The sequence below is a fragment of the Varroa jacobsoni genome, unplaced genomic scaffold (assembly GCF_002532875.2).
Source record: "Varroa jacobsoni isolate VJ856 unplaced genomic scaffold, vjacob_1.0 scaffold_792, whole genome shotgun sequence".
Classification (NCBI taxonomy): domain Eukaryota; kingdom Metazoa; phylum Arthropoda; class Arachnida; order Mesostigmata; family Varroidae; genus Varroa; species Varroa jacobsoni.
In genome coordinates, this window is record NW_019213694.1 from 19,986 (window position 1) to 44,506 (window position 24,521).

Below are 24,521 nucleotides of genomic sequence, written 5' to 3' on the forward strand. Positions count from 1 at the left end.
GGTATCGCCATTAAGATACAACTTAATCACATGATATAGTTTGCTTAAAGGAATATCTGGTGTGTGTCTCACAGTATCTGACAGCGTAACGTATTTGTGCAGCCTGTCATTCCTGCACGAACATGAAGTATGAAATAAACTTACCTTGTCGACAAGACTATAGAACTTTAAGTAAAGGTTAGATCTGGTTTTAAGCCCAACGAGGTTCGACGAGATATCAGTCGAGTTCACAGTTGTCTGTAGCCGAGCAAATCCCTCGCTTTCGCCGTCATCGAGTTAGTTTTTGTAGGCAAAAAAACGGAGAAGCTACTTGGAATTTTCAAAAGAACATCTGAAATCCTGTATGTAGGCCATAAGCAAACTTTGACTGGACCCTATTTAAAATGTAATGATGATTTCGAACTGTGTACATAATAATAACAAACTAGTAATAAGCACCTTCAGTTTATGACATGTGTTCGGTAGCGTTTTTAGCTTTAATGTAGATGGCTTCTACACTGGAGCGTCTGCTTTTCAACAGCACTTCCTTAGCTCCTGACAGGACCACGAAACGCTAACTAGAGCCAGGGTCGTCGAGCAGAGTTCGGCGAGATCAGAGTCAGGCAAGCTGAGGCGATTTTTTTTTTCTGAGAAATTATAAAGCACTCTAAAGAATTTCTCGCTCCCGATAGTAGCGTCTACTTTGTATAAATGATTAAGCTTTTTGAATTTACCCCCTCTATTAAATCTATGGCATGTTGATGCTTTGTACGACCTGACCAAGACTCGGTCCAACAGAATTCGAATTAAAGTTCAAAACGCTTCGATATTCCTTATAGAAGCACGTCTACTAGACATAACTAATAGCCAAGAATGTAAACTTTGCTTACCAAGGCAAACAGATAGATAAATCTTTCGAGTACAAATGTATACTTGTAGGTTGATTTTACATAGGGGATGATTGATCCTTACGCCGATAACCGGCTTCAATAAACATGTCAGTGAGAGCTTTATTATGTACTTACTATCTACGCCAATAACACCTGAAGTTACCGTGAGCGGCGCTTCGAAAGCCACTCACTCCGTAGTTTTCGTGTGCTGCTACATTTCGGCTGAGCTTCATTCGTCGTCCGCGTCTGTTTGCTCCTACCTATCAGTATTCTATTATTGTTCCATAGGTGCACGGCGAAACACTTGGTGTGTATTGAGCGTCTTTCCCATTTCCCATATAGCGGACCTGGAATCAGTTGTAAAACTTCTGTATTTTACAAGATTGACAGAAAATGTAATTGGTCAGTATTAAGAAAGCGTCTGAAATGAGATCAGTTTTGTTAGGGCTGCTAAACCTTTCCCGGGCAGCCGGACTGTTATTTCTAAGCAAGCATTTATCAAAATGGCGAGAAGCAGTTGCTGAGCATCAGCTTTGGCGGCAACAGCGACATAAAACAATACGCAGAAAAACACAAGTAACAGAAGTACGCGAATTTCGATTGCGCATAAACTGCATATAGAGTTCTAGCAAGCTATTGTAGAATAAAGCTTTATTGTTAATTATCACGGTTCAAGTAATAAACAGTTCAGATTGTGTGTTATAGATTGTGAGTATGGTTTTTCTATTTGTTTCAATACAGATAACTTGTGTATGTTCATTCGACAGGTAAAGTTATCGAAGTCGATATGCTAACATTTTTAGTTGCGTGGAGTCGTTAAAAGTTTATGGCTTTCATTTTAAAGAAGTAGATCCAGTTGAGCCTGGATAAAGGGTTGTTATGGTTGTAATTGATTAAAGCCTGTGCCTGAGAGAAGGCATTTGAGACTGCATCTGTCTCAGTTGGTAGTACCTTATGATTCATGCATCAGATTGTCAAGGTAACTTTTTAACTGTAATATTGTATCTACGATTTTCAGCCACAGAGCAGGTCCTCTAATAGCTTTGCTTTAAATCCCTAATATGACTTCAGGCAATTACTGTTATTATGTTACTGTGGAAATTAAAGGTACTTGTTAAAGGTACAACGAACGCATATGGCAAATTCCGCACCTTTTGCTATGTCTCAAAAACAAAGCACGGAACGTTACATACGTGATAGCTGTATATGATTTTTGAAAACTAAAAAACGAATAAGCTTAAGACATCCGGTGGTACTCCCATCAATTAATTAAGTTCAAGCTGCCACGTGTTAGTTCGAAGTTACGAATACCGTAGTTAGAAAGTCAATGGAATATATGATGAGGAACTGAAACGAACGATGGCATTGAGACTTATAGCGAATTAGAAGTTCACAACGAGTTCTGAATAAAACAACTAAAATCGTATCGTCAACAGTTACCGCGGGGGCAACAGAACGGGTGGAGCAGAACTTGACTACCTCAACGAGTAACGACGTTGACGTCTGTGCCAGAAAACTTGCGCCATGGAAGCGGCTCAGCTGATATAAGCCTCTTCTCATATTCGTGTTCGGTCTATTCAAAGTCAATTTCATTGAATTCGAACTCAGCGTTTCGGGCCGATCTTGACAACTGTCGGTTTTCAGGACGAAGGCGATTGGCGTGGCACGCGCTAACCTTCAACATCCCCCGTTTTCATAAACATGATGAACTGTACGGCCTATGTCTTTTTCGCATGATTTCTGTCGACATTGTATTTTATAGCAAACCTGTTTTACGTTAAGTGTCGTCGTTGAGCAGGTGTTGCATTAGATGAAACGTCAGCAAGTCCGAAGCGTGAATTTATACTAGCACTAGTAGAAAAAGACCAACGACGCGATTATACGGCAAGGGTTCTTAGGTTGGCGTAAATATTTCTGACCAGAATAAAGCCATGCGTTGGCAGAAATCCGTGTTGCACGAGACTTTATGCTTTCAAGCTTAGAGTACAGGGACAATGTCGAGATTCTATAGCAAAAACGCCTGGAAAAGCAGTACAGATATGTGCAGTATGCAGATATGTTCGACCTAAAACGGGCAGAAATTAACAAGTTGTATAAGACACTTTAGAAAATAATACGAGTCCAAGTGTACCGTAAAGGAAATGCTGTACAGAGTATTGCATATGATAAATACTTGAACCGCTGGTTTTGAATGGCTACGCTTTAGGATTAATACGTTGCAAAAGCTTTTACTGAAAACTACCAGCGTAGGAGACATTCAAAGACAGTAAGGTAGTGATAAAGTTTAAACCCATTTCAACGCAGAAAGACGCCGTAACTAAACAAATCTAGCGGCTACGGTGCGTACTCCATAGCGCCGGTAGGGCCGATACCATCGGTGGGCATTCATATTAGATGTTGCTGTTGCAGATCGTTGTTCGAGACCAACATGGCTCAGTTTGTCTTTTGATCCATCGAAATATTATGGATGTTATAATGCAGAGGTGATTTCGAAGATTTATTACCACAAATAACATAGCCAGGAATTGTATATTAAAAAACACGTACTATGTACGAATCATTAAACGTAATTAACGCAAAGCATAAGCTAAGTATATCATCCGATCGAGATACATCATTGCTGGCAAGAAATAGCTCGCCGAGGTGAGTAGTTGTTCAAGGCCAGTCAATTCGTGAAGCTGTAGCAAGAGGTTTCCGAAAAACGTTACAAACTATAACAACGATTAAATTGTTTTAGAAAGTTGTTTTTCTATGGTCTTACCTGACCTCGGAACTCACGCGCAGACATTCTATGCTATATGTAATTATCGGCCGTATCACTAGTGTTATTCCTGAATAGAACAATGAGTAAACATTTGCTATAATTCGTAATAGCACCAGACTACTACCTGAAACTAGGATTTCTAAAAGATTCGAATATATTTTATTTATCGCCGATTTTATGAACAGCTTTTCGAAAAACCGCATGAAACCGGAGTATCCGACCATTATCAGATCCGATTCGGCCGTGTCAGGAAATAGCACCTTATTACTCCGGGCCATCTAAATTGGACGCTATCTTAATGTTATGAATCTATCTATCTGTATCTAATTAACGTTACGTGCTGAAACGTTCCCGGACTAAAATTAAACGACGTATTGTCTACGTTGTTTAATTCTATTCCGGGCAATAATTATGTTCCACTAAAACATACGATCTCTTCTAGTTGGAAGATCCTTGGTAATTAAAAACATGCTCGTTATTCGTAAGACACTGCCTGTTGTATATGCGTACGGTAGTCAGCCGGGCAGGTAAAGTTAATCCAGTTTTTGATTAGTACAAGCGATACTTACTGTTGTCTGTGCAAAGTTAGTCGAAACAGCTTGTCAGGGCTCGTTCGGTAAGGTCGTTGTAGCTTCGAGCCTTGAGACTGTTTAAATAAAACTGGGCCTTTTCCAGAAAAAAAGTGGATCATTGAAGTAAAACAAATTTGGCCATAGCTGCATATTTGCTGTAGCGCGTGCTCGCTGGCTATGAAAATCGCTCGTGAGGAGAGACGAGGTTAAAGAAAGACTAGAAATGCTTCAATATTTTACCGAACTTTTTCGAAAATGCCGCGACAAAGGGCTGGTCATATTACGAGTTTGAAACCGCATTTAGCTTTCGTGCTTATCTAATTACATTTGAACTGATCACTAGAAAAAATTGTTGACAACTTAGCCCAGTTGTAATTGGGATTGATCTGCATTTGCCTTCGTCTCTATATTTGTCATCCTCAGGTTTCGGCAACAGGCACTGCTACCTGGAAAACATCTCGGACAAGGACCTGCCACCGGCCATGTTATCTTGCGTGTTCGTCATCGAGCAGGCGCTCTCGGTTCGCGCCCTACAAGAAATGGTCACCGCATCAAACGCAGGGGAATCAGTATGTTTTTAGTTATCGATTCGGATTTTCAAATTGTGATATCGTTAAATATCATGAATCCGTTTACTTATCAAATTCACGCATTTGATAACCGCAAAATAATGTGAATCGAAAAAAAACACCCTCGAAATTAGGGTTGCAATTGGGCAGACCTGATCTACAAGCAGAAAATTCGTAGTCTTGTAGTTAGTTGTAGGATTTCCTGCAATCCGTGTTGTAACTCATTAGGTCTGTTAAAACGAGAATTTCAGCTATGGAATAAATGAACAAACAAAAACGAAATCCCATACTTTTTTGCGGTCAAACTCGGGGTACTCAGAGTATTTAAATATTGCCCAAAAGTAGGGTTATGCCTTCAACAATCCAGATTCATTTATATCTACCACAAGAAATAAGACGGAGTGATTTATAGATGCATATACAAATACGTATTACTTGCAGTGGTGGTTATTACCACCACGTGTTTCATGTTTTTTGCCAACTACACTTTCGGCGTAGACAGTTCGACTGTTTCTTGTTTATATTTCATCTTCACTGAAAATATAGAAGCTTGGCTGCCATAAAACTCTAATGGCCAAACCACACTACACACACGTTCTATTTTTAAATTTAGCGTTTTTTTTTTTGAATCATTTTTTAGGCAAGTGAGATGCTTTGTCTGAATTCAAAGTCGATACAATTTTCGGAGGCTTACAAAAGGTTTAACGGCCGTATAGCTATATCCTCAACACGAGAACTGCTCTCGGTCTCGTGAAGGATTGTCACGAGACATAATCCTTATTTATTATTCATTACGCACTCTGTCGTAAAAAGATTTCGTTGTTTTCGTAAGTCAGTACTAAGGACAGCTACTCACGAACGAACATAGGCCCTATTGTGCTGGGAGAAAACGATTTAAATGTGAGAAACTTCTACTTCATGCGCGAATCAAGTTGCAGTTCAGGATACGACTTTTACTCTATACTATTCTAAAGCTTGTTCCCTATCTTGCTTTCTTTGTTCTAAACTCCTGAACAGTAAAGGTCGAGCTCCGCATCCAGAATGAGCTTCGACACGAGAATATTCCTTCATTTATTTCTGTATATAACCAGTATATAATATACAGAGCGCGTTGAAAATTTCCTGGAAATTTTCAAGTAGGTTATTTGACATTTTAAAAATTGCAACTCTTTCGAACTTCCATCTTCAGCTATAATCTACCCTTTTGCTGTTTCAACAGATATAAAATCATGACTTTCAAAGTCGGAAACCTTTACTAAACAACTTTAGCCCTCCCTTTATACACTTGTATGTAGCTGTGCATAGATAAATTGTAGTCCCTCTATGATAAATCGTAGAAATTATTTGGTACATATATATATAAGCAAATCATTTGTGTGTCTGTGCGTGTTTCGCTGTTTAGAGTACGAGCACTCAATCAGGCCATCGAACACTTCTATATGGCCATGCGGTATTGCTGCGTCACCAAAGTTCGAATATGTATCTCGCCTGCCTCTCATCCTCGACTTCAAGCGACAAGCTCGCCTTTGACGTTGGACTTCAGGATCATTCAGAGGGTTGGTTTGCCTTACGTAAACAGAACCTAGATGTCCTCAATATGTGTTTGTTTATTTCGATAATCGGCGTATTCAGATAAAGAAGAGAAAGATATTTTTTTGTAAAGAGCACTGCACACAATATTCTTCTTGCTTTATTCAGCGAAGCAAAGTAATTGGTCTCAAATGTGTGCTCACTGCCTCGATTATCAGATGGCTAAAGTATTCTATAAAGACAAAATCTAAGCGCCGTACTTAGTTACCTTCAATATAACTATAAGGCATTATTGATTTTCATAGATCTGAGCAAGTTGCACTTGACTAAACGTTTTTTAGCGCGGAAAGAAAATGTGTTTGTCTGCTATAAAAAACGAAAAACAAATATCAGTATGCGAAGAAATATAAAGGTCGCTGGGCACCATTTCGTACTTTTTAGCTAAACGAAAGGAGCACACTTAGCCGTCTGTTTCCGCCTATGGGACTCTGCGTCTCTTATACGTGGACGAACCGGTGGTTTTCTTTCCATTCTAGGTAGTTACCCTGGTTCGCAGAGCGATTTATATCCCTTTTATATGTGTATATTTCTGAAGTTTATATGTGTACTTCTAGCGGCCCCTGCGATCCTAGCTTTTCCTGTTAGGAACGCTATATTTTATTCCAATGTGCTTCACTTTATCCTCTAACGTCTGGAGCTCTAAAACTTGGAATTAATTCTATGCAAGAAATTACGTATGTGAAAGGATCTCGAAATACATAAACCAGGCTAACATTGTATACCAGTTCAGTAGTGTTTTATATACATTATAGAACATTATCAACTCGCATACATATCGCTTGTAAGGACGCCTAAATAAAACAATGCGTTTATATAAACAAAAGTGTTTTTTTAAATATATATATATATATATATTGTTTTTTAATTTAATTTCGATTGGCTCGCATTTAGCCAGAAAGAAAATTAGAAATCGTTATATGAATGTTTACTAGCTATTGTTCTACGTCGTTTTGGTTAGGCGAGGCGTGCTGGTGGACGATCCATCCTGCTTCAAAGCAACGATCGGAAGGAGAGAAAGTTCGGGTCGGAGACGATCTCATCCTTGTGTCGGTCGCCACCGAAAGATACTTGGTGAGTGATTCTGAAACTGAAAACAATGATAGTATTCTACTAACTTGCCCTGCAAGAATGTCGTTGCGCTTCTGTGGACGCAATCCAAGCCCTACGGCGGCAAATGAAAGTGTAGAATAATTTATATTTTTTACCTAGAATTGATCCCCAGAGACTCTAAGGAACGCTTGGAACTACACATTTTCTCTGTAAAGTGACTTTCAACTAAACGGTATCGCTTACGTTTTCTCGTAGGTGTGTGTATAAAGCGTTCTTGCTATCGAGCCTATATAGGCGTGCAGGCCTGGGAACTGACTGCTCGACTTACTCTGTCCTATTACATTCAATTACGGCGCACTCATAGTTCACCTCGTCCACATACGAACTCCGTCGACAAGTCGCCCCTTTTTTCATATATAAAAATTTATCTTGGTACAAACGGTTTCCCAACGGGACAGCGCGACCTAGTTTGCTGCTCCCCTATTGTATACCAAGGTTAATAGGACTCTGTTAGTAAAAGCGGCAAACAAATTTTTTTCCAAACTCATCTGTACTCATTTTTCGGCAACGTCTCTTCTTTTGTTTGCTATCGCGGTCAATCCTGATGGTTTTTCTTTGTATTTGTGGGTGTAGCATACTGCAAAGGAAGGCGAAAATACGATTGTGAACGCTTCCTTTCACCTGACTCACTGGCCAGTGGCACCGTTCGGTACAGGAGCATCACGCACGAAAAACGTCGGTTATGTATTTGGCGGCGAGGTTATACGATTCTATCATTCTGGCGACGAGTGTTTGACCATCCCGCAAAACTGGAGTGCAGAAGCTGGCCAAAAGTAAGTCGTGTACCTATTTCGCCGTGGTTTCTGCCTAGTATAAAGCCTGTACTATCAATAAGACACAGTAAATGAGTATCTAGTAGTTTATCTGTCTAATAGAGATTAATTCCTATTGTAGAAGAATCGAGGTTCAACTGGTAAATTAGTAACGGATTTAATTTTTGGAATCGCAGTATTGTGGTATATGAAGGTGGCGCCGTCCTCAATCAGGCTCGCTCCCTCTGGAGACTCGAGCTAGTTCGAACCAAATGGGCAGGTGCTTTCGTCAACTGGGAAAACCCATTAAGGATTCACCACATTACAACAGGTTCTCTTACTCGTTGCTGTTAAATATTCCTATTCTCATAAAGATGGGTACAAGACAAACGGTTCACAGTGATACCGGAAATATATACCCTATCTAATTTTTTTCTATTCATCTCTGATAGACATACTAATGATGCTATTTTGCCCAATATAAATTATGTGGTTGATTGTTAATGGACGACGATGATGATAAATACTATTGGATTTTGGTTTAACCTCATTTTGTAACTAAATATACAGGCCAGTATCTCGCGTTCAATGATGATAAGGAGGTGTGTTTGGTGCCGCCAGAAAAAGCCACACTCCAAGCTACAGCATTCTGGTTGCGGAAAGAAAAAGATGACAAAAAGGTACAGATTGACGAGAAGGAAGAAGAAGTGCTGGGCGTTCCTCTTATCAAGTATGGCGATACGACAATGTTCATCCAACATCAGGAGACCGGGCTGTGGCTTTCGTACAAGGTGCGTTCTAGCATAAAAACCTCAGTCAACGCGAGCTCTAAACAAAATCTCGAAGAGCTGCTATAGTCGACGAAAATTACGTTCTATCCATACTAATCGAACTATATTTGACCATCCTTTCTATGATTTATGCTTAGCTATGCAATGTCTTAAATTCAGAAATCACAAACTCTCCTTCCGTCATTTGGAGCATTATTTATTTCAATTGATCATGTAGCAAATGCGCAACGAGTCGCAACGAGTTATACTTGTTTATCCATGCTCTGATAGACGTACGAAACAAAGAAACGTGGCGTTGGAAAAGTTGAAGAAAAACAGGTAATCATGTCAGAAGAAGGAAAAATGGACGACGGGTTGGAGTTTTCCAGAGCTCAGGTTGAAGAGGCTCGTACAGCCAGAGTAATCCGGAAATGCGGTTCTCTGTTTACCAAATTCATTGCGTAAGCATCAATCGTTATTTTTAAGTATCTTATTTCGAATAGTATTACCGTATTAGGAATAGCATTTTCCTGGAAAAGTTCTTTTGATCGTAGTGAACTTAGCTCTACAGACATATATCATAAAATCCAGCTTTTGCTAAATGGATGTGGGCCCATAACACCAACTTATGTCGTGACTAGTTAATAAAGGACAGCAGTAGGAAAACTACCTTTTGATAATGAGATGTTTATGTCTTAAAATAGACAATCGATTCAAGTGGAATATTGCAATTTCAGGAGTTTGGATGACATGTACACGCAAGGTGCCAAAGCGCTGGAGGCTTTCGATCAGGATGAGATGAACCTCTGTTTTGAGGATCTCATCAATTACTTCGTGCAACCTGAAGAGGACATCGGTGAGAGACACATTTGCTTATTAGAACTTTCAGTTTTAGACTACCACATAGACTTACTGATAGTTTTTGTTAGTAATAAGTCTAAAAGTCCTAATCCGCTTTTTCAGAGCACGAGGAAAAGCAGGCAAAACTCAAAGCCCTTCGAAATCGTCAGGATTTATTTCAGGAAGAGGTAAATTTCGTATTTGTTAACTAATAGAACTCGATAATAGTTGTACTCGGCGCTAGTACTTATAAAGGTGTTGTCAAACATTCGCCAGCACTTATATGTTATTAGTTCATTATAAAACGTTATACCATCTATTAAATAATGTCATTTAAGTAAATCCTTAGAAATAGTACCGATCAAGTAGATTTTGTGTTTCTTTTGTGCTATATAACTATAGGGCATTCTAACCTTGACACTGGACACAATCGACAAGATCAATGCTATTACGACAGGGCAGATTGTCGCTGGACATGAAGCGACGATGCAGGAAATTTTGTCGGGCGAAGGCGGACCCAACTGGGAAGAAATTTCCGGCTACCTTTACCAGCTGCTGGCGTGTATTATCAAAGGCAACCACACGAATTGCGCGCAGTTTGCACAGCCGCAGAGACTTGATTGGCTTTTTGGGCGCTTGGGGAGTCAACAAGCCAGTGAAGGTAGGTATTAGGTAATAGAAAACTGAATCAATCTGCATAATCGCAGTGGTATGAAAGGAACATACAACGATAATTGCCGTACGCAGTGAATCCTTTAATTGAACAAATTTGTTGAGTATCTACATCGATCTTCTGGCTTTTGTAGGTATGCTGGATGTACTTCACTGCGTACTGATCGACTCACCTGAAGCTCTAAATATTATGAAGGCGGACCATATTAAGGTCATTATTTCTCTGTTAGAGAAACACGGTCGTGATCCTAAGGTCCTTGATGTCCTATGCTCGCTATGCGTCACTGGCAATGGTATTGCAGTGCGGTCTTCACAGAACAATATATGCGACAATCTATTGCCCGGCCGAGATCTTTTACTGCAAACAAAACTAGTCGATCACGTCGCCAGTATGCGGCCCAACATCTACGTAAGCAACGTGGACAATTCGGCCATGTTTAGGCGTTGGTATTTTGAAGCACAGGTTGACCACCAAGAGATGATCTCTCATCTCGTACCCTATTTGCGCATCGGGTGGGCTTCGACCGCCGGCTACGTTCCGTATCCTGGGGGAGGTTCGAAATGGGGCTGTAACGGAGCTGGCGATGATCTATTTTCTTACTCTTTCGATGGCCGCAGCCTATGGACTGGCGGACGAGAAAACGTTGTACATCACGTTGAAGATGTCCCTCTTATAAAGAAAGGGGACATCATTGGCTGTATCCTTGATCTCAACGTTCCCGTAATTAGTTTCACTGTTAACGGACGAAAGGTCAAAGGATGTTTTAGAGACTTTAATATTGATGGATTGTTCTATCCCGTCATATCGTTCTCCGCCAAGGTCAGGTGAGTGATAAGCGGATTAGTTTTCAAGACTCTGATAAAGAGTCTAGAATACAAATAGAATAGAATAGGATGCAAATTAAAGGTTATTGTCATGTTTGAATGCCGTAATGCTCGAAGGGTATGAAATAAAGAGTGACATGAAGAATTCAAGTTTTTCTTAACTAAATATTTAACACAGATATGTTTTAATCGTTTTAGCTGCCGTTTCTTGCTGGGTGGGGACCAAGGTCGCCTTCGGTACGGCCCTCCCGAGGGCTATTCTGCCCTATGCGAAGTACTGCTTCCCCAACAGGTTCTTATGGTAGAGCCATGTTTCCTTTTCGGAGATCTCTTTAAAGGCATCTATCAAGGGCCGACGGCAGAACCTTCCCTTGGTGACGTGGCGTTTGTACCGAAACCTGTGGATACAAACACAGTAACTATAATGTTTTTCTATTTTGCATATATAAGTATATTTTCTCTTCCTCAATAATCGTACGAATTCATTTTGTTTTACTTTTCAGTAGACGCCTTTCGGTTATTCCTTTTTTTAATCAGACTAGTATGACTTTCTCAAAGGTCATCGAAAATTGTAACGCGTTGTAAAACCCTATGGTTTAAAGTTTATCTCTACGAACCAACAATTGCCGACGAGTTTTATAATCGGCGATGCGTGTTGTTAGGTGTATTCTACTACGGGTGCAGGATAATGCCTAAGCTATAAGCCCAGTACATTAAGATGTGCGTTAACGCAACTAACCAAGTATATAAGACTACCTGAGGCGGCCTGGGCAAAAATATGCCCTACTGTTTCCGTACATGCATTTATTGCCCTCCGCTTAATAAATTTGCTTGATAATTTATTACAGGTGATACTAGCACCATTTATAGAGCAGGTGCGAGACAAACTAGCGGAGAACATTCATGAGGTGTGGTCAATGCGTAAAATCGACGAAGGCTGGTGCTGGGGCGCTGAGAAAGACACCGATGAATGGCTTCACCCCTGTTTGGTGCCTTTCGCCCGTTTGCCCCCAGCTGAAAAACGCTACGATATCATGCTAGCCCTTCAAACTCTCAAGTAGGTAATTCATTTAATTTAATAGAGCCTATTAAGGAGCAGGTATCACAACAATAATACGTACTATTCATACGTGCACTTTTTATAGCCGCTGAGCCAGATCATCGTCACGTAATTTCTATTTTCGAATTATGATCTTTTTCACTTTAATGTGAATTCAATCAACTTTTGTGTAACTGTTGCAGAACAATCGTTTCATTAGGCTACCATATTTCGATGGATCAGCCACCGGGAAGGATCCGAACGATTAAGTTACATAACGAGTAAGTGCATCTTCAGCGTTTCAGTTAATGGTTGCGTGTGTAGGGCGTGCCTTAAAGCAAACAAAATTTCGTTTACTTTCATTCGTCATCTCGTAATATCAGTAAATATGTAATTTCGTTGCGATTCCAGCCCGTACATGCAACCGAACGGCTATAAGCCAGCACCTCTCGACCTATCGCAGATTACACTTAATGCGAAGATGGACAACTTGGTCGACTTGTTGGCAGAAAACACACACAACGTATGGTCTCGCGAACGCATTCAACAGGGCTGGACGTATGGCCTCATTGAGGATTTTCAGACGCGTCGTAGTCCTCATCTGGTGCCTTACAAGTTTGTTGACGCCACCATTAAGAAGGCGAATCGGGACACGGCCGCTGAGACAGTGAAAACGCTGTTAGCGTACGGTTACGTACTCGAGCCACCAGCTGGCGATACCGAACAACAGGGCTTAAGCAAAGAGGCTGCTGCAACGAAAGTGAACGCAAGGACTCTTCGTGCTGAAAAACAATACGCTGTATCATCGGGCAAGTGGTACTTCGAATTTGAGGTAATGACATCTGGTTTAATTAAGGTCGGCTGGGCGACGGTGAATTTCCTACCGTCATGTGATCTTGGGGGTGACGAGAACTCGTTTGCCTATGACGGTCTCCTAGGCCAGAAGAACACGGCGGGAGGTTCAGAAACGTACGGTCGCCAATGGGCTGTAGGTGATGTCATTGGATGCATGTTGGATCTACACGATAAGACAATTTCATTCTCGTTAAACGGCGAGCTCCTACTTGATGCGTTGGGAGGCGAGGCGGCCTTCACGGACATTCCTGGCGATCTTGGCTACGTTCCCGCTTTTACGCTTGGAACTGGTCAAAAGTGTCGTGTAGTCTGGGGTCATGACGTCAACCAGCTGCGATTCTTTACTACGTGCGGATTGCAGGAAGGCTACCAGCCCTTCTGTGTCAATATGAACCGCCAGCTAAGTATGTGGTATAATAAGGACGATCCGATCTTCATAAACTTCGACGAAGCCGAAGTCTGTAATATCGAAGTGACGAGGATCCCGCCCGCGTACGTATATAGACGTTTTATAACGTTTTGTGTTCGTAATGAGAAGAAAGTAACTATTCATAATGCGACTTAGTAGTAGCCCGTTTGGTTAGCTGGTAACGTTTTTGCTTGATATTACTATTATTTAACAATATTGCAGAGGTGAAGCACCCCCAGCTATCAAGATCACTCACAAGCTGTTTGAGTCTGTAGAGAAGGTGAACTACGAGTTTTTACGTCTCAGTTTGCCTATTCAGTGCCACAACGAATTTATTGAGTAAGTAAAATCTGCGAATGTAACACTTTTCTAATACTGAATCATTTTCAGGAGAGACATTGCATTGCACAGTACTATATAACAGTTAACTTGTAAGCATAAGATAATTTTTTTATGAGTAAAAAAAAAAGATTGCTTTTCAATGATTATAACTATTTTGTAAATTATTAAATTCAACAGTGGGACAGCCAAAGAGCGACAATGGGAAGAAATGCGATCCCGCCAAAAACACGAGGTAATGTTCCAAATGGACTCCTGCGATAGACAACAACGCCAACGGGATTCCAGGCCTCCAGGAAACTTGGAGCAGCATATGCTACAGAGCGGTTTTAGCATGTCCGACGTTAAGGGTAAGAGAATAATATGCTTATTATTTGGCTCGCACGTGTATTGGTTAGAACTTGACCTTTCCTTTGGACATAACACAAGCGCACAAAAAATAGATTTCTATTTAATATCTTCATTTTGCACTCCACTAATACGGTATGCGTCTGTGCCTGTTGTTTTATATACGAACGTTAAACACGCAGACCTCCAACGTGCGTATTCAGAGGACGCCGCTGAAGGCCCGGGATCCGACTCGCCTGTACTGCCCAAAGGCCCACCTCCGCGTAGGAAGTCGATTCGATCTGGCACGCTAACGAAGACAGCTTCGTTCGAGCATGCCACTTTGGGGATCCCGGGTGTGGCGGATAAAAGTGGCTCAGAGCACTCCATGGTCCCGTCGATGAGCGAACTAGAACTGCGTGCTAAAGGGCAAGATCCGCACGATAAAAAGACTCGCGGGAAGAGCCCATTCAAGTTCTTCTCGCGTAACAAGGATATTCCCACAATGGAGCCAGCCCCACCCACAAGTCTAAGTCCACCACCTACGGTCACAATTAGGGAACCGTCCATTCGTGGACCCTCACCGTGTACGGTTAACAGTTTACTTTGTTTTTGCTTTGATGTACCTCAGTCGATCGAAGTTACAGCATGTTACTTGAGTTCATTAATCCCAGAATTGATCTCTTTCGGGTGAAATGGATACCTTTTCTATTTGTTCTTTGGTTGTTTCACAGCGGGAGGATCAGCAACAGGCTCAGCCGTTGGCCAGCTGACTGTTCCAGGCCAAGTACCTGGTCAGATTTCTCGTCAGGGAAGCACCCGACGCATGTCAATGGCTCATGTTCCGATTCCTCATGAGGAGGGCGGAAATCAACTCGACCCGCGGCATCTAGATATGGCTCACGAATATTTCTACGGATGCCGTATCATGCCCGGCCAGGATCCCCAACACGTCTACGTCGGCTGGATTACCACTGCTTATAAGTATTTTGCCAAAGGTTAGTTAATAATCAGTTGTTAGCTCTATTACGAAAACAGAAAATACCGTGTCTAAAAAAAGAAGTGATTGAAGATAAACATGCGTATGGGTATTAAGTTAGAATCTGATTATCTAAAAAAGTAATCATAAAATCAGGATACTTGCAGCAACTTATAGTATGTTCGACCGATTTTAGGATTTGATTTGCAGAAAATCCGAAAAGTAGCATATCATGGATTTGGAGAGGATGGAAGTGTTCAGGAAATGTATGTTATCTTATCTAAATTGACTAACATAACATTAGCGAAATTTTTGGCAGAACGAGTCTTAGCTCATAAAATCAAACAAGTGCCTTTTGGAATACTTAAACTTATATCTCTATATAGACTTTTACATCAAGTTTCGTCGTTTTTTCTTAGTATATCTCTGTCATTATTGAATTTAGCTAGATACAAGAATCTTCTTTGCACATTGAACTGAATTGTCAGTTCCTAATAGCCTGACCTTCTATATTTCGGTGTAGCCTTGAGCGCAAAAACTGCTACATGGTATGTGCTGGCCAGCTCTTGCAAGAAATTCAGATGGCTTCTGGTGAAGGCTCTTCTCGCGGGGCATCAAATCAAGGAATGTACGTCGGTTGCCATATCGACGTTTCCACTGGTTACCTCACCTTTACAGCTGATGGAAAGCCGACTAAGGCTCGTTTCAAGGTACAAGATGTTAGAAATAAGAATAACCTAAATATAGTAGTGACCTTGTAAAATTCGCTTTCCGGCCAGTTCTGTTATAATTCCAGCGTATCGATGAGGATCAAGCTGAGGTCTTATATAGTTGCAATCTACACTTCGTTTACACAGCTAATAATTGAAATCAGAGCCTCTAAAACCAATCAATCCATTATCTCATTCTATTACAGATTGAGCAGAGCACAAAGCTTTTCCCAGCTGTGTTCTTTGAGGCGACAACAAAAGAGGTCTTCCAGTTTGAGCTGGGAAGAACACCTTCCACCCTTCCACTTTCGGCAGCTCTTCTTAAGACAACTGCCAAGAGTTTACAGCCACTATGTCCACCTAGATTGCGCGTTCAGTGTCTCCAGCCGTTTTCTTGGTCTCGTGTGCCTAATTACAACCTGCGACCGCATGCTCTTCGTCTTTCGGAAATTCGAGGATGGTCTATTATCGTAGAGGACTATGTATCCATGCTTGCAGTACATATACCTGAAGAGGATCGTTGTATAGATGTCCTAGAGCTCATCGAACAGGACCGTTTGCTGAACTTCCATGCAGGTTCACTTGCTTTGTACGGGGCACTCTGCTATCAGGGTAACCAGCGGGCCGCGCACATAATCTGTAATCATGTCGATGAGAAACAACTGATGTACGCTATTCGATCGGCGTATTTATCCGGTCCTCTGCGATGCGGCTTCACCAATCTGCTAATTGCTCTACATCTCGAGTTCCATGCGTACTCAATGTCATTAACACAGAATGAGTTCATCATTCCGCTGGGCTCGCAAATCAGAGAGCTGTACGAAGATCCAATGACGGCTCATTCCTTCCAGACGCTTAAATGCGTCTCTATTAGGCCGGTTCTTACCTTCTCGGATGTGTCGTAAGTGCTTTATTGTTAGCTACACTAGCGGTAAGCGAGATGGTCGTGATTTTGTTTTACCAAGAAAAGTATTAGATTCATACGTTGCTTATAGGAGCTTTTCGTTTACTAAACGTAATTAACTCTCCTGTTAAGTCGTGATGACTTTCCATGACTCTGAAGCTAACGTTAGAAAGCTAAGTTCGATTCGCTAAGCCACGCTGATTCCCATAGCGAAGTCAACACTATAAAGTGATTTTAATCGTATATTTTGCATCGTCTATTTCATACGCTCCACATCGAACACGCGATTAGTGAAACGGTCGACTCCATCAAGGACCTTCACACGCCGACATTTCCTCATGATGCACTTCGCCAGTTTGTGATGGAAGGCCTCGCAGACGCTGTTCGAAAAGACTCCAAGCCAAATCGGGACCCGATCGGAGGCAGCAACGAGAACCTCTTCGTGCCTCTGTTGAAGCTGACTGACAAACTACTTGTTACGGGTCTTTTTGATGATGATGATCTGGCATGCCTACTCAAACTTCTTGACCCCGATGTATTTGGCGAGGTAGAGGAACCTGATCGCGAAATTACTGAGGTTCCGCCAATTGGCGAGACTCCGAAAAAAATGGGGCTCATAGGTGAGTATACACAGCCGTTCTAGGAAATGAATTTGTAACATCTCAAGAAAGCATATACTTATTGTAGTTAGCACTGTAGGCAAAAAACTGGTTTCGGTTATTAACGCATGTTATTCTCAATTTCTCTGTAGACATGAATATCGCGGAGGGTGTAAAGCTTCAGATGTGCTTAGTTCTTCACCACTTACTTGATCTCCAATTGCGCCACAGAATCGAGGCTTATATCGCGTTTACCGAACAGTTCGCCAGAGATCTTCAGGCCGACCAACTGCGACGCTATATCGAGATCAAACAGTCCGATCTGCCATCATCCCTTGCAGCTAAGAAGACAAGAGAATTCCGCTGTAATCCTCGAGAGCAAATGCGAACTGTTCTAAATTTCAAGAATCTTGATGAAGAGGCCGGAGAAGAGTGTCCTTGTGGAGAGGATATTCGCTCACAGCTCGTGGAGCTCCACGATGATATGATCTATCGTTTGAAGGTCTGCGTGGCCGAGGAAGAAAACGGAAAGCAGTTGTCAGAAAAAGACGCGGCCGCCAAGAAGTCGTCGATCGGACAAAAGCTCATGAGTATTGTCAAATTTATGAAATCAACGACAGAAGACGAACAAGCAGAAGCCGAGCCGGAAGCAGAAAAGCCAGTACTACTTGAGGAACTTTTCATAAAGAAAGTGTCAAAAACCGTTGTGTCCTGGGCTCAAAAAAGCGAAATTGAAAATCATCAAGTCATACGCCAGATGTTTGACCTACTGCTCCGTATCTATAACGCTATAGGAGAGGTGAAATATCTTGAAAAATCTTTCACTAATTCTGTTTTTAGGCTTCGCAATGTAACTTATTTGAAAACCATTCACGCCTATATATTAACGTTGAGTTTTCATGAAAACTTAATTCGAAATATAAGATTTTCGTTATGAAGATCAACTTCTCATTGAATCACAAATTACTGTTAAAAAAATTACTGTTATTTTTATCTATATAATGTTATTTTTAGAAGTAGATATACTAAAACTGTGCTTTAATTACAGCTCATAAACTCGTTGGATAAGACCTACATCATTTCGGAAAAAAGCAATGATGATGTCATCAGTCTTTTTGGCAATCTAACCAAAATTCGTGCGCTACTTCCTGTTCAAATGTCTCCCGAAGAAGAGGAAATTATGCGAGTATCTTCCTGGTCGCTGGTACGAAATCGTGTGTTCTTCCAGCACCCTGACCTCATTCGAATCCTACGCGTCCACGAAAACGTCATGGATGTTATGGTAAACACTCTAGGCAAGCGGGCACAAACTCAGCCGTCGCAAGGCGAAAAAAATGACGACAAAAACACTTCTCAAATGGTAGTGTCGTGTTGTCGTTTTCTTTGCTACTTCTGTCGAACGGGACGCATTAACCAGAAAGCCATGTTCGACCACCTTGACTTCGTTTTAGAAAATGCCAACATCCTTTTATGTGAGTATGTTATTTGGGTTTCGCGTTTATTGACGAGACTATGGAACTTAAAATTCAAAAATGTGTACAGAGTATTTCAAGTGCATATAACTATCATTTGTTACAGCGCGTCCCTCGTTGCGTGGCTCGACGCCGTTGGATGTAGCCTATTCGTCGCTCATGGAGAATTCGGAGTTGGCACTTGCTTTGCGTGAGCACTATCTTGAGAAGATCGCTATCTACTTGTCACGTTGTGGTCTACAGTCAAACCAAGAACTGGTAGACAAAGGTTATCCTGATGTGGGTTGGGATCCCGTCGAGGGTGAGCGCTATCTAGATTTCCTTAGATTCTGTGTGTGGGTGAACGGCGAATCGGTGGAAGAGAACGCCAACCTTGTCATTCGACTGCTAATTAGGCGACCGGAATGCCTTGGCCCAGCACTTCGAGGTGAAGGTCCTGGCCTGCTTGAGGCCATTAAGGAAGCGATCAAAATGTCTGAGAATATAGCAATAAAACGGGAACAACAAGGCCTGCCTGTAAGGCCAACGGAAGACGAAGACGAAGATTACATTGATATGGGAGCAGCAATCTTGAACTTCTATTGTGCCTTAGTCGACCTGCTGGGCCGTTGCGCTCCCGAGGCTGCTACAATTGCCCAAGGCAAGAATGAATGCATTCGAGCTCGAGCCATTCTACGATCGCTGGTTCCTCTCGATGATCTGATTGGAGCGCTCAGTTTGCGGTTTACACTGCGTACTGCACGACGAAACAAGGAGGGTCAGCTTATATCAGACCTCCCAGCGGGGTTACACCCAAAACATAAACAGAGCATTGCATTGTTCCTCGAGCGTGTCTACGGTATTGAAAACCAGGATATCTTCTACCGTATCCTTGAAAATGGCTTTTTGCCCGATCTTCGTTCGGCGACGATGCTTGAACGCGATGACAACATTCAAAGCGAGATGGCGTTGGCTCTGAACCGCTACATTGGCAATTCCGTTTTGCCGATGCTCATTCAGTACTCGCATTTCTACCGCGATGCAGAAAACTATGATTATCTGCTGGACGCCGCCTTACAAACTGTGTATCGTCTATCCAAAGTCAGAATTCTGACAAAAGGTCAGCGTGAGCTTGTATCCGATTTTCTCGTAGCTCTGACCCGCGAAATGCAGCCCTCCATGTTACTGAAACTTCTCCGAAAGCTCACAGTTGACGTTTCACAGTTGACCGAGTACACAGCTGTCGCGCTGCGATTGTTGATGTTGCACTACGAGCGCTGCAATAAGTACTATTCATGCGGTCAGGGTTCGTACGGCATCGCATCGGAAGAGGAGCGCCGTCTATCCATGATCCTGTTCTCGAATATCTTTGACTCGCTCTCCAAAATGGAATACGATCCCGAGCTTTTCAGTAAGTCTCTGCCGTGTCTGACCGCCATCGCCTGCGCGTTGCCGCCAGATTATTCATTAACAGAGTCGAGCGATGACGACTGGGATAAAAGCAAGCCAACTATTTACACGCCTACACCGCTTGAGAGTATGGGGTAAGGCTAAATGCGTCCGTTACGTAGACGTCAACTTTCCTATTATATAATTGAGTATCTGTTAAACAGTTGTTAGTGATAAGAGGTACAATTAAACCACCATACTGTCATTTACGTCTGTTTCGTTGAAGTAAATACGGTTCTAATAAATAGACTAACAAGCTTATGAACAGGGGAACATCAGTAGATATCGTGTTTTTGTAGCTAGTCATTGTATGTAGGCATTAATCACTATAACTGCTTATAAAATGGAATATGATTTCACAGAATCCAACTGTCAGGTGATCTTCAGAACATCGTACAACGCTTTTCCGAGCATTATCATGAACAATGGGCCACACGGAAGTCAGAAGCTGGTTGGCAATACGGAGAACGTTTCTGCAATGAGCTCCGAGCACATCCGAGACTAAAGCCTTATAATCTTCTTCAAGAATGGGAAAAGGAACGCTACAAAGACCCTATCAGAGATTTGCTTAAGGCTATTCTTGCCCTTGGGTGGAGACTCGAACCAGGAGATCAGCCACGCTCTACTGGGCCTATATTTCATGTGTGTTTGCTAAACTAGTTGATTAATGATGCGCTTTATTCATCTAAAACTTTAATTTTCCCTCATTGTCCCCTTTGGTAGATATTATACATAATCTAATCGAAGGCTCATTCAATACATAGTTATATGTGTGTATGTACACATACTTTCAGAACTGCATTAATCCGTTAGATTACATGCCCACACCGGTCGACCTTTCGAGTTTGACCTTGAACAAGGATCAGATGGCGCTAATGGAGCGCATTGCAGAAAATACTCATGACATCTGGGCGTGCGGCGTCAAGCGACAGCTGGATTCTATTGGAGGAGAAATTGTGCCCCAATTTGTACCATATGATTTTCTAACCGACCAAGAAAAGTACAAGCATCGAGATCGTGCTCAGGACCTTTTAAAGTTCCTTCAATATGAGGGATATCGCCTCATTAGGTCAGTGCAGATTTATCTATGTGTTCAATTTAGTGGGTCTGGAACAATTAATTGATAAATAGGTAATGTAATATTTACATAAATACCTACACTGGAAAATGTATGATTTCAAACAGCTTTATATCACTTTGACCCCCCTACAAAGAATTTTCTTGTGCTTTAGAAATTTTTCTATTACTGTGGTTGTTTAGAAAAAAAGACCATGTGCTTTCATAATAACAATCGCCTAAATGCGTTCCTCTTGTTGACATTTTTAGTAAGGACAAAAAGCGTGCAGACGATGGTTTAGGCGATAAGAAGCAGGAGGTTCGGTTTGCTACTTCACTTCTTGAGAAGTTGATTCAGTATTTGGACGCAGCTGCAATGCATATGAAGCTACTCAAACCAAGTTTACCCTTCAGTCGGCGAAGCTCTTTCCGCCAACACTCAAAGGACGTTAAGTTTTTCAATAAAGTCGTACTTCCCTTGATCGATCGCTTGTTTGTGGCTCACCGACAATTTTTCCTTCAAGCTGCTACAGCGACAAGCAATATCGGTACGGCGACGGTCCGAGAAAAGGAAATGGTTGCTAAGTAAGTCTGTTCATGATGTGGCCACCGTTTTTTTTTGAATCAGAATTTTCTTTATCTGCCCCAATAATTCAGCTTAGGTCACTGGAAATCATCAAAGCAATCGACGGCTTCGAAAGACTATACGTATGCTTGTAGGCCCTCGCAAACGGATTGATAGAAAATGTTCGACAATAGCTCCATCTACCCATCATTTTTCATCGGAGATTAGTAACGCGTTTTACTGACGCATAAACATTGCAGGCTTTTCTGCAAATTGGCTGGCCTCTTCCGTTCAAAGTTTATGGTGTTCGGCAGTGAGACGAAACTCACCGTTTCGTGTCTTCAAGTACTTTGTCGCGCCACGGATGCCCGTACGGTCGCTAAAAGTTGCCCAGATCTTGTCAAGACGTCGATTCTGACGTATTTTAATAATGTCGCCGACGATTTAGATAACACTTTAAAAAACCTCGAAATCGGTAAATACACTCATCTCCGAGGAACTCATCTCAAAACGTCTACATCTCTCAATTACATTCAAGTTGCTGTAATTCCTGTTCTTACAGCGCTATTTGACCATTTAGCCAACAACGAATTTGGAGCTGACTTGCTTCGTAAGTATTACTCCCTAGAATGTCTCGGATGCTATTGATCTGGCACTATAAATAGATGCTACTAATGTTTAGGACGCCGTCAGCGCCTTTTTCCGTCTTATTTAATATTTGGGCACGTTGTTGACCTTGGAGGAAATAACACGTATTTAATACATTTATTCTAGTTGAGGACGTTCAGGTTGCGTGCTATCGCATCCTAAATGCAATTTACACCCTCGGTACCCGTCAAAACCTACATCAAGGCAAATCGTTTGTGAAGGCCGAAATGGATCGTCATCGTCCAGCCTACGGCAACTGCCTGGGAGCGTTTGCTGCGTCCTTCCCTGTTGCTTTTCTTGAACCTGCATATAATAAATTCAATCCCAACTGCATTCATTCGAAACAGGAGGAACACTCCCTAGAAGCCCAGGCTGTCATGGCTCAGCTAGAGAGCTCCATGCCGAACATTGATGATTTAATTGCCACCGTAGATAAATTCGTCACGAGTGGCACCCGTTATATCGAAGAGCCCCACATCATTGAGGTGATCGTACCAATGCTCTCGGCTTATCTCCCGTTCTGGTGGAGCCAGGGCCCAGATAATGTGCCGCCTTCGGCACAAGGCCACCATGTCACGATGGTTACCGCTGATCATCTCAACAAAGCCCTTAGGAGTATTCTCAACCTATTGAAAAGAACGGTGGCGGTGCATGATTCCCCATGGATGATCACCATTGCAGGTTAGTTTTTACACTCGAAAAGAGTAACTTTTGTATTCTTGATAAACTAAAAAAATCTCAGAAAGGTTTGTGATGAGTTGCGCGCAAACAGTAACTTCTATCGAGTTTTGGACCCACTAATATATCTTAATATGACATCCATGGTATATGTATACATATATACATCTACGTGGACAATGTGAGGTTAAGTTAATAGTAATGTGACATAATGCGCGTCCTTTGTTCTAGCTCACGCTGGTCAAATTGTGATCAATTCATCGGAAGAGCTGCTTGATAGCACCGTACTGCCACTGACGGAAAAAATCTTCGGTGTAATGGACGCGCTATTTAAGAAAGAAGAGTCAATGCGAGCATTTCTTAAGTCAAGCGCCGAAGACACGTCCGAACTTGAGAATCAACTTCAGGAAGAGTACGCGTTGCTAACTCGGGATATTTACGCCTTTTATCCACTGCTTATCAAATATATCGATTTGCAAAGGAATCACTGGCTCAAGCACAACGTCAAGAGCGCTGAAGTCCTTTACAACCTCATTGCGCATATGTTTAACATGTGGAACAAGTCTCAGTATTTCCGCCGTGAAGAAGCAAACTTCATATCGATGTACGAGATTGACAATATGGCGCTTATCATGCCTTATTCGGCCAGCACCAAGGGCCGACCGATTATGCAGTCGATGGGCTCATCGGGATCGTCTGAGAGTCCTCAAGCCGGCAAAAAAGAAAAGAAAAAAAAGAAACGAGATACAAAACGAGATAAGGAAAAAGAGCTTGCTGCCTCGCTAATGGTTGCTTGTCTCAAGAGGATCTTGCCCGTCGGCTTGAATCTGTTTGCTGGCAGAGAGCAGGAGCTTGTACAGCACACGAAGGAAAAGTTCCTCAACAAGGAAGTCGACGAGGTGATCAGAGAGTACGTGAACATTCAGCTGACATTGCCCGATAAGGTAAGACGATTTTTATAAAGTAGAAAAAAGACATGTTCAGAAAGCAATTTGACAGTAAAAAGTTTGGCTAACACTGCAATTCCGCGTTTGTTAAAAGTCTGATAGAGTGAAGCTATGATGTACTGAAACCATAAAAACATGTATCTTAAATACTTTTATTAAAGAATCATTTTTGCTTACAAAAAGAAATACTTCAAATTAGTGAGAAACAGAATTACATAAGGAACTTCTTTATC

General features: G+C 41.8%; 1 protein-coding gene across 1 annotated transcript in view; it reads left to right on the forward strand.

Annotated features, from left to right (window-relative positions):
* Window positions 1-24,521, forward strand: part of RyR (Ryanodine receptor) — a gene marked incomplete at its 5' end in the record, with an annotated part of 51,594 nt that overhangs the window by 13,236 nt on the left and 13,837 nt on the right. Inside the window, 32 exon segments of the mRNA XM_022839214.2 lie at window positions 4,629-4,774; window positions 6,177-6,330; window positions 7,323-7,435; window positions 8,048-8,247; window positions 8,424-8,557; window positions 8,797-9,017; window positions 9,288-9,457; window positions 9,734-9,852; window positions 9,960-10,024; window positions 10,239-10,497; window positions 10,643-11,333; window positions 11,532-11,748; window positions 12,182-12,390; window positions 12,576-12,653; window positions 12,784-13,719; window positions 13,859-13,975; window positions 14,156-14,325; window positions 14,506-14,889; window positions 15,037-15,300; window positions 15,478-15,547; window positions 15,805-15,991; window positions 16,198-16,892; window positions 17,187-17,515; window positions 17,647-18,293; window positions 18,543-18,966; window positions 19,073-20,489; window positions 20,757-21,036; window positions 21,189-21,463; window positions 21,721-22,035; window positions 22,276-22,625; window positions 22,790-23,344; window positions 23,573-24,285. Coding sequence (XP_022694949.2) covers window positions 4,629-4,774; window positions 6,177-6,330; window positions 7,323-7,435; window positions 8,048-8,247; window positions 8,424-8,557; window positions 8,797-9,017; window positions 9,288-9,457; window positions 9,734-9,852; window positions 9,960-10,024; window positions 10,239-10,497; window positions 10,643-11,333; window positions 11,532-11,748; window positions 12,182-12,390; window positions 12,576-12,653; window positions 12,784-13,719; window positions 13,859-13,975; window positions 14,156-14,325; window positions 14,506-14,889; window positions 15,037-15,300; window positions 15,478-15,547; window positions 15,805-15,991; window positions 16,198-16,892; window positions 17,187-17,515; window positions 17,647-18,293; window positions 18,543-18,966; window positions 19,073-20,489; window positions 20,757-21,036; window positions 21,189-21,463; window positions 21,721-22,035; window positions 22,276-22,625; window positions 22,790-23,344; window positions 23,573-24,285 — 10,904 coding nt within the window.